Below are 13,383 nucleotides of genomic sequence, written 5' to 3'. Positions count from 1 at the left end.
TTCGGGACAATGTTTGGTTATTTAGGTTGTCGTGGAAGCCGAAGAAGAAGACGAAGATGAGGTACCGCCATGTGGTCCTATTAGAATTCGTAATTTAGAAGACTTGATCCGTCAACTCGAACACCATTCGAGGCATATGAGTCCTAGCGGTTCGGAGGACATCCGAATGTCGGAAACGGAAGCCGATCGGCATTACCGCCAGGAGTCCTCCTCTGCTTGCAGCGAAAGCAGTCACCAATCCCACCGCGAAAGCAGGTTTGTGTACGGGCGGTACCGGCAGCCTTCCGGACGACTCCCGTACCCCCACCCGCATTCCCACCACCAGGCAGAGGAGGAGAGTATCTACGAGAGTGCGGATCACGACAGAGGGGCTCCTTGCGGAGACACCCCCGACAGCGAAAGGTAAAGCGCGTCGCGGGTTGCCCCGCCCTCTGTTCCCAAACCCCGCMCGTTTGTGAGCAGAGGGTGTCGAGAGTGTCGAGACCACATCCTCGAGCTCGCTACCAATCTTTGGTAGTTCTGTTATACTTATTGTTTTCTAGTGATGAATTTATTCAAGCTCAGCAACAGATGGCCCGATGGGCGAGTGAGGACGCCATGGGACAGGCGAGTGCGAGCGTCAGCGGCGTCGGCGGCGGCGCCGTGCCTCGAGAATACTTCCCTTCACCGAGCAGCTCGACGAGCGAGGAGCCGCCGAGCATCGCCCGAGCGCCTGTCCCCGCCCCAGGGCCCCCTGGCGCGCCGCCCCACCCGGAACACGCCACCATCCACAGACCCAAGCGATACCCCGAGTATAAACACTGATAGTGACTGAAATTACAGGGTAGACTCTCAGCGACAAGCGCCCAGTGACACGACCTGTACATAATTATTGCGTGTGATGATGGTGACTAATCAACGTACGTAGGAAATATTCTAAATCAACGTGTCCAGAGGAGTTCTGCACGATCCGAAAAGATTAACTACTCCGACAAAACCAGAGAGAAATAGAATGGCAGTCTTGCTACGTTATATCATTCGAGCATTTCTCCGTCTATACATTGATACGTGTTATACCTCTACCTGTCTACTTCTGCTGCTTCTTGTTTTGAATTACACGAATTGAACGAATCTGGAGCCTGGCCCGAAAATTCGAATTTAAAAATTGACTCGAAATCAGTATTAGCCATTGTATTTCTTTCTCCGCATATTCGAAATCTCTTTTTACCCCCGTGCAGGGCCTTCCTCGGCCGACTTTGTGTTTACGATACGTCGTCATCGCCAGCTAGTTCACCGCGACGCACCGTAACAACCTTAAAAAAGACTGAAACGTCCTAGAAGACGACGACCTCGCCCCGCATAAAAAATCGCTGGAGTGACACGAACAGTTCTCCCCGTGTTAAGTGTTGTGCAGCCGCATTTTCGGGCTGACTTTTATAGTTGTTGACAATTTGTTTACAGAGAGACACGTGCATTTTAATTAATTAAAACATTGATTAAGAAAATGCATGCATAATTCTAAATCCGTGGTGTGTATAATGTTGGAAGATTCCCGATTTTGCCTTAGTTGTTGGCGCCCTTGCTTCCCTAGCCTAGAACGCTCGAGAGGTGAAGTCCGCCCAAAAAACCTTACAATTAAAGAAATTAATAAAATACAACACGAAATCGTACCACAAGGCGATTTTTTTTATTGTAGTTTGTAAGTTAGTCTCCAGTTTCTCTTTAGTGATACTTCACGGAGGCGAAGGCCTAAATCATCGTACTAAATGCAGAGTGTTATGTTGAAGACAGGTYGATTCGTGTAAACCTAGCTTCACGCGTACGTTACCTACGACACCAACATTATTTTACATTACGCTAAGTTGCATCAATTGAACTGTCTCAGATTTTTGTTGAGAAAATTGTTGAATATTTTTTACGCTCTCCATCCATTTCGGTGAATGATGTACAGTACCTTTCAAAAAATACAGTCGTGAGTGGGTACGTATGTGTAGTGTTGTTCCTGAACGAATTGAGTTAGTTGTTAGATGATAATATTATTCAATTCGTTTTGAGAGGACGTTGACTCTTAAGGCTGCGACCCGTAGCAAGGCTGACATATCTWAACAACAGGTGGCGCTACRGATCGCCCGCTTTAAGAGTCGTGATCTCACCACGACTAAAACAATTCTAAATGCTCAGTAGAAGAAGTCTGCAGAATTTAAAATGACATATGAGAAAAATAGTCCAGCGCAAGTAGTGTGCAAATGTACATAAGAAAAACRTGAGTTACTGGAACGATAGACATTGTTGCGATGTTAATTACAAAACAAATAACAATGGAAAAGTCCGCTCTTATTCTGATTTGGCGGTGCTCATCGGGAAGCGCCGTTAGTTTTAATTTGTTCACATTTGATTTCGATTTAGTTGTATGTGCCCCTTTACGAGTGACGAGAAAGAATCAAACAACTCAAATTTATTTGCTTTTTACACGATACTTAAGTTATAAATAATTAAATGTCAATTATAACGTCCATATTATAATAACCTAAGATCCAATGTGCAATTCAGTTTCTGAACCAAAATAATAATTGTGTAGCTTAGAAATTGCTGTACAATATTCGTTTTTCAGTTATTAAACGGTGAGGAATATAATAAAAAGACGTGCCAAAAACCGATCATTTTACAATAGTACCTAATAAAACGTAAACATCGTTAATCATTTTATGACTAAAATGTGCACAGATTGTTTTATTTTTAACACAAAGAATGGCACAAATTTACCACACACCAGCTGCAATTTAAACAAACCAAAAAGGTAACAAATATTTAGTACCTACATTATAAAGGATACCCGATGGAAAAATTGCTCATTGTTGTATTATTTGTTTAAATCTTGTACCCTCTGTACATAATGTTATGTTTATAATCGAATATCTTATGAAACCTATACTGTATTTAATAAAAATTTATGTATGTTGAAGTTTATTTGTAAGGGGGTAGAAGATTTCAGGGTAATATATAAGAGAAATTTTCACATGTATGCGGAATCACTTGCAAAGTTTTCTAAGGAAAAACAGATGGATGTAAATATAGTGTTACGACGATTTAATCACACTGCCTATAAAAATAAATTAATTATTACCTATGAGACTTTTATTCAAACCTTAAAAAGGAACCTTAATACGCAAATGCACAAAAAGCGTTTCCAATTTTTTTTTATTTATATACTGTGAGTACTTTATTTTGCTGAATATGCATGTCTATGTCCATGGATATGTTGTACTCGTAATTGCTTGTATTCCATTGACATGATGTTTTTTTAATTAAACATAAAATGTTGATATTCAGCGAAATAAAATTTTCACTGTGTTTTCACAGTGAGCGGCAACATTATAGAATAATCTTATTAAAACTGAAAATATTTTGTTTTGGCAAAACAGCTCGAACAAGTCAATTTTCTTTTTAAAAAATACATAATTTTCAACTTGATTTAAATTTTACACTTTTTGGTTTTTGAGTAATGACGTCATCGATATTTTTTTTTWATTAATTAATTATTAAATAGGTACCTATTACATAAAGTTTTCGAAAAAAAAAATACCAAAAAATGAAATAATATCAACAAAAAACAAACATACAATTTTAAACCAATTTGAGAATTTTGTATTTTTTAAAAAGAAAATTGACCTGTTCAAACATTTTTGGCAAAACAAAATATTTTCAGCTTTAATAAAAATAACTCGGAAACATTTTGCTAGATAGAGATTTTTAAATCACTCTGCATATAAATTAAATACAGTGAAATACTGTTCACCGTTCAGAATTTCTTGCATTGCCTTTTTGATTATTTACTTTGATTCTACGAACGTTTCTTATTTTTAAATGTCTCCAAATAACGCCAACATGCTTCGTAAAAAAATTCTTTAAATTTCAAGGGAAAAAACTGATAGTCGATGCCCTACATCTGATATAAAATCTCTTTAGAAATGGATGCTTTGTGTTCACCGTCAAAAATTTAAATCCCTCAGCTCCTTCACCTCATTACCATCTTGGCGTAATCCCCATGGCAACGTTAGTTCGATACTCTCACTGTCAGAGTCACAGTGCCAGTACAATGTTTTGGGGCTTATCTCCAGCCTTAGACCTCCAAGAACAATACTTCAAAGAAAATAAAACCCTCCCCGAGGAACTAAACATTTTACTCGTAGGAGGTGCCGACAGTCGCCACATCCTCCAAACACTAGCGCGTCGTTATAGACACACCACCACAAAACTCAACTTTTTCTTAATGGAAGAAAGTGTTGAAACGATCGCCAAACAACTGCTGCTCCTAAATGTGGCCTTTCAACACCCATCAGTTATGGGTCTCGAACAGAAAGTTAAGTTTTTTATGGAATTGTACGGAAATAGTCTTGTGAGGCCCTCTGTAGCAAAATTCCTTGCAGCTATGGCGGCCCAATTAGTTAAAATGGTGACGGACTATGAATACTTGAAACAAGTAATGCCCTTCGTGACGCTTGAGATCAAATATAAAGAACGTGACTATTTGGAGAACTTATTAAAATTCTGGTGTAGTCGAGACGAATTTGACATTTGCGATTATTGGGATAGACGTTTGAGAAAAAATTTGGGGGTGAGATATGACTCGAAATTGGGGGCTTTTGATTGGGATCTTCACATGAGACTTCACTCAATTGGGGCAAAACAATTGTGTAATCAAGAGTATCGCAATTTTCGACTAAATGGAGTCGCTTTTTCGTGGCTAGAGTCAGAAGTCTCTAAGCCAAACAGATCAATGGTATGTTTGGCGATACCAAATGGGGAAAAATTCGTCCATTATGGGTATTTGGGAGACATGCAGACCGGACCGTTCATATCATTCGGACTAGAATGCGAAGATGAAGTCTATCTCAAAACTACAAATGGCCAAAATTTACACAGAGCCACTGATGTAACCGAACACAATCTCTGCCAAATCTTCCACGAGATACAATACGGAGAAAAATACTCCCACAAAAACACCTCGGATAAACAGTTAGGACCCGTCGTTATGCAAGTTGGAGAAAAACGTGTTATCGATACAAAAATGAACGAAACTCAAAACAACGCCAAAAATAAATGTATCGATTTAGAAAATGTGAGCATTAAATTCGTTTCGTTGTCCCTCCTCAAACTATTGCTACACAAACATGAATACCGCGAATTGTTCCAAATAATTTACTTTGGGTGTTTTTACACCAATCGTTTAAATAAAGATTTAATAGACCACATTTTGGCAAAAAATGGGTTACTTTTGGTGGAAAACCAAAAATTTGTGGTCACACATCGTGACAAACAGTTGCAAGAGTTCGGTGATAACGTCAAAAAGGCCCTGGAAGGTTCTCAAATTAAAGAAATCCGTTTTGACCCATGTAAAGATAACTTTGCAAAGTTTGTGAAGATTTAAAGCGTGTAAGTATATTGGTCTTAATCTCAAGGTGTTAAAAAATAAATTTCAGGGTCTTTAACGATGATGATTTTAACTCTGTCAAGTTTCTAATATTTTCAAGAGTTAACACATGAAGGAAGTTATAATTGTATTCATTGTAAATAATAAAAAACCATATAATTACAATTCTTTTATTTAAATAATACAAAATGAATATTTAAATAAGTCAACGACTTATTTGTTTCTTTTTTGAAAACTTATTTTGCATAACTCCAACTTGTTTCTTCTTAACTTTCTTAATCTTCTTGTTTASTTTCACACTAGCTTCTTTCGGGATTTTTTCCCAATCGATTTTTTTACTACTTTTCACAATCTTCTGGGCCGGACTCGACATTTTATTCTTCAATTGGTTTTCATTTGCTGAATTAACTTTCTCTTTCTTCGGTTCTGCCTTTCTATTTTTTACCTCCTTTTTCTCCTTAACATCATCTACAACTTCATGATGTTCTTGCTTATTCTTCTTAATATTTCCATTTTTCTTCATTTTCTTCGATTTCATCTCTCCTTTCATTTTTTGATTTTTMGTGYTAACTTTCTCATGAAGAAATTCCTTCTGTTCTTGTTGATTTTTTTTAATTTCTTTACTTTCGTTCACTTTTTTCGACTGTGTTTCTCCATTTTTTTTCTGTTTTTTAGTATTAACCTCTTCCTCCACTTCCTCCTCCTCTAGTTCTCTTTTTTCTCCTTGTTCCTCTCCCGCAGTCGYAGGTATTAAATTTGAGAATTTCCTGAATTTTGCAACAAAAAATCCGTCCATATTATGGGTATGTGGGTAAAACCTCCTCGTCAATTTCAAACTTGGGTGAAATCTGAACTGTCTATAATTCGTAAACCCTTCATTCCCGAATTCCAATCCCGTATCGACCAATTTAACATTCCTCTTTTTCAAGGCATAATCAACCACCCATTCGTTCTCTTCCGGTAAAACCGAACATGTCGAATAAACCAAATATCCCCCAGTATCCGATTTCGCATTAAGACAATCAATAGCTGCCAAAAGYAACTCCCTTTGCAAATTATAGCATCTCTGAATATCCTGTTCGTCCTTACTGGTTTTGACACTTTGGTCTTTTGCGACAACCCCTGTTCCAGTGCAAGGAGCATCCAAAAGGACTCTATCGAATCCTTTCAGAATTTTTGGAAACTTCCGACCATCTACGCACGTAATGACCGAATTAACAACCCCCAAGCGGTGGAAATTCCCGACAATTGCTTTGATTCGTTCATTATTAACATCATTAGCAAACAAAACTCCTGTATTTTTCATCAAAGCGGCGATGTGTGAGGCTTTGCCCCCGGGAGCCGCCGCCATGTCTAAAATCCTTTCGTTTTCTTGCGGCGCGAGTGCCATGACTGGTAATAAACTCGAAGCGCCCTGAATAATGTAATGACCGGCCAAATACTCCGGAGTCGCCCCAATGGGAACTTGAGAAGAATACACAACAAGGCCCACTTTACTCCATTTCCCTACAGGGTCTAAATTAACCCCTCTATTAATCAAAGCTTGAGCTAAATCGCGACGACGAGTCTTAAGACTGTTAGTTCTGATAGTTAACGGTCTTTGAACTTCACTTGCTTCCAAAAACTCCAAAAGTTCGTTCARAGGAAAGAGTTGCATAAATTTCTCCATTAAAAACTCATTGTAACTGTAATAAGTGCAAAGGTCGGATTTTAACATTTCTAAATAGTCGGAACGTGAATTTTTCTCATCGCGGAGTTTATTAAAGTCAGAAAGGACTCCAATGACGTCACGAATACGTTGCTGTACTTCCTGCAAACTTGTAGTTTCTTCACGTTCTTTCTTTGATGGTAGTTTAAATTTTTCACTGTCTGCAATATTCATTTGGAGCTCTTCTTCAGCAAGTTGGTCCTCCTGTTCTTGTTGCTGTTTAAGTAGCTTGTTCTGCTTTTCAATTGGGAGAAGATCGTCATCGTCGTCATCTTCAGAATCATCAGAAACATCATTCAACGTCCCTACTTTAAAATTCTCTTCTTCACTCTCCTCACTAGTATCATCAGATTCAATAACAACTTGTTGCCGCTTTGGCTTCAACCAGGATTTATTATCGTCAGTAAAACCAGCCTTGTCTTCCTCATCAGGCAGAACTTTGGTGTCATTTTGATTCACAGAAGGCTTCAACCATACTTTTCCATCCTCCTGCTCTGATTCACTACTTTCCTCATCTGTGACTTTTGCGATGTCTTTATTCTTGATTATCCTTTTTTTCAGACGTTGCTTCTGTCTGTGACTCAACTTTTTCGCTTCAGAGTCACCTAAAAGTTCGATAAGAAACATAAAAATTGAGGTTTGTGTTTTTACCATTGAGTAATGCTTTTGGAAACGTTGGGTCCTTTTGTTTTTTCGCCTTTTTGCCTGGCCCTCGTTTAACAAGAACACCTTCGGTGTTAAATTTTGCTTTTCTGCCCATTTTACTGATTTACAAAACACACGTGCTACATTTAAAACCTACTAAACACAATTTTTAGGTTATAGATATTGACGTTCAATGTGACCAACTCGTAATTTAAGTTGGTACCATTTTCGAGCCAACCCATTACAAGGCGGTAAATCAAATTAATTCTTTTCAAAATTATTAAAACCTTAACAAAATAATAAAATATTTATTGAATAAATACTTAAATATAAATAGATATTTTTGATCTTATAAAGATTTATGGACTAGATCGCCTAAAATACCACAAATTGTTGTCATTGTCGGTCTCTCTTTTTTATCTTTTAAACAATCCATTGCAATTTCGAATAATTTCTCTCCAAAGTTAATATTATTCGCTAGCCATGAGCCGACTGCGATGTCCAACAACGGTTTAATACCGTTCTGACAGTTTTCTTGTATATGGGTCACCTATAAAATCATGAAAATAAAAACAAATAAATAAAAAACTTTTGTTTATGTAAAACTAACCAGATCGACACCTTCTCGACTTTCGTCCATTGGAGGCATTGAAGTTAACAATTCAAGCARAACGACTCCAAAACTAAAAGTATCTAATCTTACTGAAACGTCTCCCCTGAAAGCTTCAGGCGCCATATATGCTGAAGTCCCAAAAATCGTACTTGCTGTGTTTGTGTTTTGGTTTAAAGCACGTTTAATCAGGCCAAAATCGCACAACTGAAAAAATKTATAATTATTATTGCAACATACAACAGAAGCAAACCTTTGGCTTATTGTTACTATCAAGTAAAATATTCGCAGTTTTAATGTCTCTATGAATTAAGGGAGTGGCGTACGCTGTGTGTAAATATGCAATCGCCCTCGCTGTCCCTATAGCAATGTACAGCCTTTCCGTCCAAATCAATTCGTGTTTCTGAAATAAAAAACACAATAAATAATTCAAATTTCGCAAACACTCACCTGCAACCGGTCTTTCAAAGCCCCTCCTGGGACGTACTCATACAACAAACAATAAGTGTCCCCATCACACGAATAACCTCTCAAAGCTACCAAATTTTCATGTTCATATTTGCTCAAAATCTCCACCTCGTTGCGAAACTGTTTAGTAACCATATCATCAACTCGAACGACGTCGACATTTTCCAAAATGACTTTTTTCACTGCGACTGGTTTACTAGTCAACCCCACACCCAAGTAAACTTTACCGAAAGCTCCAGAACCCAGAAATCTCCCACCCTGAGCCAAAGGTGTCTCGTCGAAATTATTAGTCGCTGTTGCTAAATCACAGTAGGTGAAGTGAGGCAAAGGAGTGTTCAACGACAAGTTTGGTAGAGGAGACGAACAGGAGCGCGAATTTTTAGAAGTAGATTTATTTTCCGATTCAATTAATTGACTTAAAGCGGGGAAGTTTGTCGAAGAACCGGAATTTGAAGAGAGACTTAATTCGCTGATTGCAGGCAAGTTGAAATTAGGTTCAGAGTCGTCACTTGACTGATTCAACAGTGACGACAAATTCGGTCTGTTGACCACAGAATTGTTACTCTCAGAAGCAATGGTTTCTGAACTTAATTCTGACGACGTTATGTCGGCAATTACAGCAGGAATGTTATTATTGGAAGCCTCATCGGTCAAAAGTGATGACAAATGCGGAACATTTGCGTTATTATCGCTATTTGAAACCGATTCTTGTGAAAATTTAATCAAATCTGACTCTGACTTGATTTTTTCATTTTGGATAACGACCGGTAGACGGAACTGTGGAGGTGTCTCTTCCATATCCGGTGATTCACTAATTATAATTTTGGGTATCACTTTCATCGTCTTTTTGGTACTGTAATTCAAATTTGTGTTAATTGAGTTCAATTTGTTTATATTCTCAATTGCAGAACTGGGGTAATTAATTTCGTCCAAAATTTTCTCGATTCGTTTCGTTTCCGGGTCTTCTAACTCGTCAGGGTTGATTACAACTGGAGCCGCAGGCCCTTTGGTAGGTCTAGGGGGCGGTTCCTGCTTTAAAACATCAACAGCAATATAATCAGCCGCTCGAAATAACTCTGCTCTCTCCAAAAGGTACTTCAGATGACCTACAGCAGGCCTAACCCGTCCTGAAGTGCCCCATTCACGTAACAAAATTTCAGAACAAAAAATTCGCTTCTTAATTGAATTATCTTCAATTATGCTAAAAATTTCTACATTTTTGGCATACAACAAAAAATTTAGAATCGAAATACTCACTGGAAGTGTTCGGAACGATACTTGGCCGGATTATTGTGACTTATATCGCATTTGTAATTATTTAACAACAATGTTTCTGGTATCATGGCCATTAATTTTTTCCATGAATCTTGCAATTCCAGAAGACTTATCAGACGGGAACGGATGTCCAAAGGTAATTTTCTGATTTCAAGATCCATTTTATTTGTTGTTCGGACGGGTAATTAAGGCACTTTATTTCCAAATAAAAAAATTAACCTATAAACACAGTAGTATTTGAAAGCCAAAAAGCCACTGGTTTACTGGTTTTAATGAAAATTCCCTAGTAAATCACTAGCTACACAAGCGCCTCTGGTACTCAAGTGCGTCACTAATGGAAACATGGCGAAACCGAACTTACACGAATCGCGCAAAAGGTATTTGCCCAAAATATTCTGTTTCCGATAGTACTTTTGCGGACAAATTACTTTGGTCATCATTTTTCCATCACTTCAAAAAAAAAACATGTAAATCAAACAATTAAAACAATTAACGTCAAGTCAACATTGATGTCAATTTCAAATTATTGACTTTTCTCTAATAAAAAATATGGCACTTTACACTGTTCAAAAATTCAGAGTCGTCTCCCATGCTTCTGAGGGATTGTCCATGGGCCAAATTGCAGAAAGATTATTGTCAACAAGGGGCGAAGAACGTTTTAACAATTTTAAATTTTGACGATAGTTGACATCCGTAAAAAATAAGATTTACCATTCTAATGTTTGCTTTAGAACATTATTAATTATTTTACTTAAGTGACAGTGACCAAAGCACTGATTAGCTAGTTCCAGTTAATCTATGACCAAAGTATACAATTTGTCCGCAACTGTAACCTACGTACAGTTGAGGAATTTAAATTTCGGGCAGTATTGTTCCATCACTTTAAAAAGTTCACTATAAACTACCCTTTATTGTCATCATGAATTCATGACTGACATTTGACAATTAAACTTTTTTTTGTTGTTAAAATTGTTAATTAAAAAATTTGTCTGTCTTAAGAAATTTATTAATTGAACTAAGTGTAATTAAATCATCGCTTTGATCTGCTGCCTACCCGTTTTTATGCCACAAATCACTATTTTTGAAAGTAAATAAGTCAAAATGTCATAAACATGACAAGAGTAAAAAATGAGGTTATTAATGTAAAGGTTGTTTTAGAGTTTACATTATGAAAATGACAATACTGCTCGAAATTTTARTTCCGCAACTGTACCTTCAGCTCTCTTCTTTGGGCTTGACCCAGCAGGTAGATCGATGGTGTACCTATGTATTGTTGATGACGTCATGTCAATTATTGACGTCATTTTTGAATAAAAGGGAAAGAAACAAAAATTTATTTTATTAATCATTTATTTATTTGTAAAAAATATCTTTCTTCCATTTATTACTATTAGTGTCAATTAAATAAAACTGCTGGCGAAAATTTCTAGATACCAACCAATCGCAAAATATGGCTCGGACCATGATTACAAGGAATCCCAGGAAAAATTTGTCGGTTTTAAAGTAAATAAAATAATTTTGTTATCCCAAAAGCCCTCGTGGGAGTGCGCCCCCGGCGCCTCCAAATAATACACCAAAGTCGTTCGCCCACTCGGGTAATTAATTAGTCGTGATCCAAAATCCAAAATCTCGTTTATTATTAAACAAATATACAGGATGCGCCAGAACTCGCGCCCCAGTGAAAAATTTCAAGTAAGATAAGATACCAGGAACATGGAAAAAATGTTTAAAAAATTCTATCTGTCAAAAAATATTAATAGCCTGTAGCAAAAAGACTTGGAAAATTATTTTTCTAACAGAAATAAATAGAGTCAAAGTGTAAACTTTAAACTCTCATAACTTCGAAATTTTTATAGATAAAATTTTTTTAACTTTTTTTTCCATGTTCCTGATATCTTACCCTATATGGAATTTTTCTCTGGGGCGCGAGTTCTGGAGCACCTGTATATGAGAAGTATCGATAGCTACGGCACAAGACATAATTTCATTGATTATAAAATGATTTTATACATAATCAAAATGTTATGAACACATCCATATGATTTTGTTCTGTAAACCTCTATTGTAACTAATATTTTTGTCTAAAATTTGTTTAATTATGACTAATTTTAATAATTTATTATACAAAGGTGTCAGGAAAGTGGTGCACCTCCTTGAAAGGGAGTAATCAGGTAGTCCCCCAGAGTACTAAAAAAATGTTCAAAAAACTCTATCTGTCAAAAAAAAATTACATTTATTTTTTGACATTTGACATTTTTTTATGTCTATTTAATGATACTGATTATCTATATGTTTTTTTTTATAATTATTTAGTAAAGGTACAGAAATTTTACCAATAGAAACCACAAATAACATTAAACAGAGTTACAATTTAGGATATAGCTTTCTTGTTTCCTCTTCTAAAAAGCTGTAGCAAAAAAACTTTAAAAAAATATTTTTCCAACAGAAATAAATAGAGTCAAAGTGCAAAATTTAAACTCTCATAACTTCGAAATTTTTATAGATATAATTTTTTAAACATTTTTCTTGGTGTCTAAGACATTGTCCGATGTGTCACGGAGGTGCGCGACTTTTCGGACTGCCTGTATATTGATTATGAATCTAAAAATCATTGTTTCTTTTCTGAATGATACGTCCCGAAAATTGGGATGCATGAAATAATTTTGATTATAATAATTTTTTTTTGTTTTGTACTTAAAAATTAAATTGTTCTGAATACGCCCACATAGAAGTTATTAAATAAAAATTAAAGTCTGTTTTTTAATCAAAATTGTTTTAAAGCTTAGTGTTACGGTCACAATTATTTTTGCAATTTATTTGAAATGAGCTTGCAATTGATGCAAGTTTTAAATTTTTTAACAAACAAATACAATTATTTGAAGTCAAAACTCACTTCACCTTTAGTTTCAACCTTTCAACAACTTTTTCAACCTTTCCCTCAAATGCGGAGCAACCATCTGATACCCTTATTAACTTCTTTCACTCTCATTCATTATTATATTGTATGTATTGTATACTCATCATTAAACTGCTAAAAATCAAATAAAAACTTCATTTCTAAAATTGTCCCAAAATTCCTTAGGCCCTTTTTTATATCCGTTTAATAACACATTTTAATAAAATAAATCACAACCGGGAACTCCTAACCCTTTTTATTCAAATTACTGCAAATGAGTTTGCTAGTGGTACCAACATTAAGGCTAAGACAGTTCCATTAAAAAAGACACTTTAATTTAAAAAAGTCGCCCCCTCTTTTCACATTTGACA

At 36.3% G+C, this 13,383-nt stretch overlaps 4 protein-coding genes across 14 annotated transcripts in view; 2 read left to right on the top strand and 2 right to left on the bottom strand.

The window, feature by feature from the left end:
• LOC123009304 (disintegrin and metalloproteinase domain-containing protein 11) overlaps nucleotides 1-3,104 on the top strand; it is a 160,489-nt gene extending 157,385 nt beyond the window's left edge. For 10 of the 11 annotated variants that reach the window (XM_044405540.1, XM_044405548.1, XM_044405532.1 and 7 more), the window contains 2 exons: nucleotides 26-402; nucleotides 543-3,104. In XM_044405540.1, coding sequence (XP_044261475.1) covers nucleotides 26-402; nucleotides 543-804 — 639 coding nt within the window. In that variant the 3' untranslated portion in view covers nucleotides 805-3,104. The remainder of the gene's footprint in view (nucleotides 1-25; nucleotides 403-542) is intronic. The other variant, XM_044405597.1, reaches the window with a different exon arrangement.
• Nucleotides 3,105-4,040: 936 nt separating this feature from the next.
• LOC123009150 (dynein axonemal assembly factor 3 homolog) lies at nucleotides 4,041-5,567 on the top strand. The gene is made up of 2 exons (XM_044405279.1): nucleotides 4,041-5,412; nucleotides 5,460-5,567. The coding sequence occupies exon 1, from the start codon at nucleotides 4,076-4,078 to the stop codon at nucleotides 5,405-5,407; it is 1,332 nt and encodes a 443-aa protein (XP_044261214.1). The 5' UTR covers nucleotides 4,041-4,075; the 3' UTR covers nucleotides 5,408-5,412; nucleotides 5,460-5,567.
• LOC123009139 (25S rRNA (cytosine-C(5))-methyltransferase nop2) lies at nucleotides 5,567-7,952 on the bottom strand. Its single transcript, XM_044405268.1, has 2 exons — nucleotides 7,770-7,952; nucleotides 5,567-7,723 (listed from the first exon to the last, which is right to left on the bottom strand). The coding sequence occupies exons 1-2, from the start codon at nucleotides 7,876-7,878 to the stop codon at nucleotides 5,616-5,618; spliced, it is 2,217 nt and encodes a 738-aa protein (XP_044261203.1). The 5' UTR covers nucleotides 7,879-7,952; the 3' UTR covers nucleotides 5,567-5,615.
• Nucleotides 7,953-8,057: 105 nt separating this feature from the next.
• LOC123012959 (putative receptor-like protein kinase At1g72540) lies at nucleotides 8,058-10,360 on the bottom strand. The gene is made up of 5 exons (XM_044411210.1): nucleotides 10,099-10,360; nucleotides 8,824-10,042; nucleotides 8,627-8,776; nucleotides 8,374-8,580; nucleotides 8,058-8,313 (listed from the first exon to the last, which is right to left on the bottom strand). The coding sequence occupies exons 1-5, from the start codon at nucleotides 10,275-10,277 to the stop codon at nucleotides 8,113-8,115; spliced, it is 1,956 nt and encodes a 651-aa protein (XP_044267145.1). The 5' UTR covers nucleotides 10,278-10,360; the 3' UTR covers nucleotides 8,058-8,112.
• Nucleotides 10,361-13,383: the final 3,023 nt, after the last annotated feature.

The sequence above is a fragment of the Tribolium madens genome, unplaced genomic scaffold, assembly GCF_015345945.1.
Source record: "Tribolium madens isolate multiple individuals breed KSU strain unplaced genomic scaffold, Tmad_KSU_1.1 Scaffold_19;HRSCAF=116;Tcas5.2_LG9, whole genome shotgun sequence".
Classification (NCBI taxonomy): domain Eukaryota; kingdom Metazoa; phylum Arthropoda; class Insecta; order Coleoptera; family Tenebrionidae; genus Tribolium; species Tribolium madens.
This window is presented reverse-complemented; position numbering and strand designations above follow the sequence as displayed.